The 2458-nt window shown below is 40.0% G+C and overlaps 1 protein-coding gene across 1 annotated transcript in view; it reads right to left on the reverse strand.

The window, feature by feature from the left end:
- Positions 1-1392, reverse strand: part of GPANK1 (G-patch domain and ankyrin repeats 1) — a 37804-nt gene extending 36412 nt beyond the window's left edge. Inside the window, exon 1 of the mRNA XM_029584809.1 lies at positions 1284-1392. Within this exon, the coding sequence (XP_029440669.1) occupies positions 1284-1328 (45 nt within the window). The 5' untranslated portion in view covers positions 1329-1392. The remainder of the gene's footprint in view (positions 1-1283) is intronic.
- Positions 1393-2458: the final 1066 nt, after the last annotated feature.

The following is a 2458-nucleotide window of genomic DNA, read 5'->3' on the forward strand; positions in this document are numbered from 1 at the left end:
AACAGGTTAAGGCTGATAGAGGTTTATAAAATCATGAGTGGGGTGGAACAGGTGAATAGGGAATGGTTATTTATCCTTTCAAATAGTACTAAAACTAGGGGTCACACCATGAAACTAACAAGTAGCAGATTTAAATTCTTTTTTCTCACATCAGCTGTGGAGTCTGTTGCTGAAGGGTGTGGTCAAGGTTTCTAGCATAGCTGGCTTTAAAAGGGGTTGGGATAAGTTTCTAGAGGAAACGTCTGTAAACAATTATTAACCACGTAGACTTGTTAAAGCCATTACTTATGCCTGGGAGTGAGCAACAAGGACAATCTATTCTTTGGCTTCTGCCTGGTACTTCTTAGTGATGCGGACAGGATGCTGGGCTCAATGGACCTTTGAATGGTCTGAGCCAACATGGCATTTATGTTCTTAGGGATCCATTTTCACCTGCTGGCTGACTTTGCTGGAATATTCAGTGGCACAGCTGCACCACTGCATATACTCTGCTATGTTAAACTTACCTGGCTACCTTTAGAACTGCTGTCTGGCAGCGCTAAAGTTATCTGGTTATGTTAGCTGGATAATGGGTGCCCCACCCTGGCACACCCCAGACCCCTTCTGATCTAGCCAGACATGTTTAGTTAGACCTGCAGGATTTTTAAATCCCAATATTTGTCTGGCTAAATATGGGACTTAATCAAAATAATCAAAAAGGAACCAAAGAATGTTCACTCACTGTGAAAAACACTTATATGTCTGCTATTGCAAAGCTTTCATATTTTTTGAATATTTTTAAATTTTGTGCACCTACACAAACTGTGGAATTCTCTTTTATTAAATATAATGAACAAAAAAAAAATTTTGTAGAAGGGTTGGAAGGGTCTCATAATCATGTAGGCAACCCTGCCTCATTTGACATGTTATAATCATAGAACCACCAACCTCCTTTTTGTTATTTTCTATGCAAATATTGTAAAAAGAACTTCAAAAATTTTTTTTACTGTGTTTAAAATCACCCAATGACATCCAGTGCAATATATACTCAACTGGATACAGATTTTTCTTTGTTGTTTTCAAATACCACGGCACCACCATTGATATTCTGTCAACTATGATCTCTGATCCTTCTCTTGCTGAGAACTAACTATTTTTATTGCTATGTATCAGATCTCACAAGATATCCATATCCCAACATGTACATGTTTCAGACGCAAGTGCATCCTTCCTCAGGGGGATGTTCCAGCGAGTGATGTTTGGACCCACTGTTGAAAACAAAATTTTAAATATATAAATATTACTTTCCTTAAGTTGCTTTCCTTAAATGTCTGAAGAGGCTTCTCCATTGCTTTAGTTGCTTGCCTTCTTGACACAGTGCCCCACTCCGATTTCCTGGTACGTCTACTGCATGGTTGGGAGACTTTGCTGATGGCAGTCCTCACTGATAGCAATCCAGATGTCAACTGAACATGGGCTGTGCAGGCTCTTGTTTTATGCAGTGACTTGTATCCTAATATGGCCAATCAGAATAGCTATTGTTGTCCTCCTATGGGAAGTGTTTTCATTCGCTAGTCCAACCAATGGTATCGTTTCTCTGCGTCTGCTGTGCATGGACTTGATAGAGAACTGCCAACCTACTCTCCTTGTAAATGTAACTTGTTTGTCGGACCTGGTTGAAAACTACCGGTCCATTTTTACTTAGAGATTAGCTCTTGAATGAATAATACAATCATAAAGCAATTGATGACAAATTCAATTCATCATTCATGCCCTTCAGATTAGAAGATTTTAAAGTGTAAATCCAAAACAATTCTCGCTGGTTTAATCGAGCTTTTAAATCGCCACCCCGCTGTGGGGTGGACACTTGTTCAAGCACAGTCCATTTAAGTTCCCGTATGTCATGAGATGCTGATGTTAAATGCTGCACCATGGGGGCTGTCAACTTAGCAGTGGTATACCGAGATTTATGTTCACTCAATCGAATTTGAACCGGCCGCGTGGTGCGGCCGATGTACAGTTTTGGACAGGGACACATTATTGCATAAATTACATTGTGTGAATTACAGTCAGTGTTGCTCTTACGCCATACTTTATATTGTGTAACTGGATCAATCCATTTTATTCCTACAATACACTGGGAGCACCCTGTCCAAAATATATGTGGGGAGATTTTACACGCGTTTATGCATGTAATCAGCAGAGCTTGTATTATTCATTCAAGAGCTAATCTCTAAGTAAAAATGGACCGGTAGTTTTCAACCAGGTCCGACAAACAAGTTACATTTACAAGGAGAGTAGGTTGGCAGTTCTCTATCAAGTCCGTGCACAGCAGACGCAGAGAAACGATACCATTGGTTGGACTAGCGAATGAAAACACTTCCCATAGGAGGACAACAATAGCTATTCTGATTGGCCATATTAGGATACAATTCACTGCATAAAACAAGAGCCTGCACAGCCCATGTTCAGTTGACAT

The sequence above is a fragment of the Rhinatrema bivittatum genome, chromosome 19 (genome assembly GCF_901001135.1).
Source record: "Rhinatrema bivittatum chromosome 19, aRhiBiv1.1, whole genome shotgun sequence".
NCBI lineage: Eukaryota > Metazoa > Chordata > Amphibia > Gymnophiona > Rhinatrematidae > Rhinatrema > Rhinatrema bivittatum.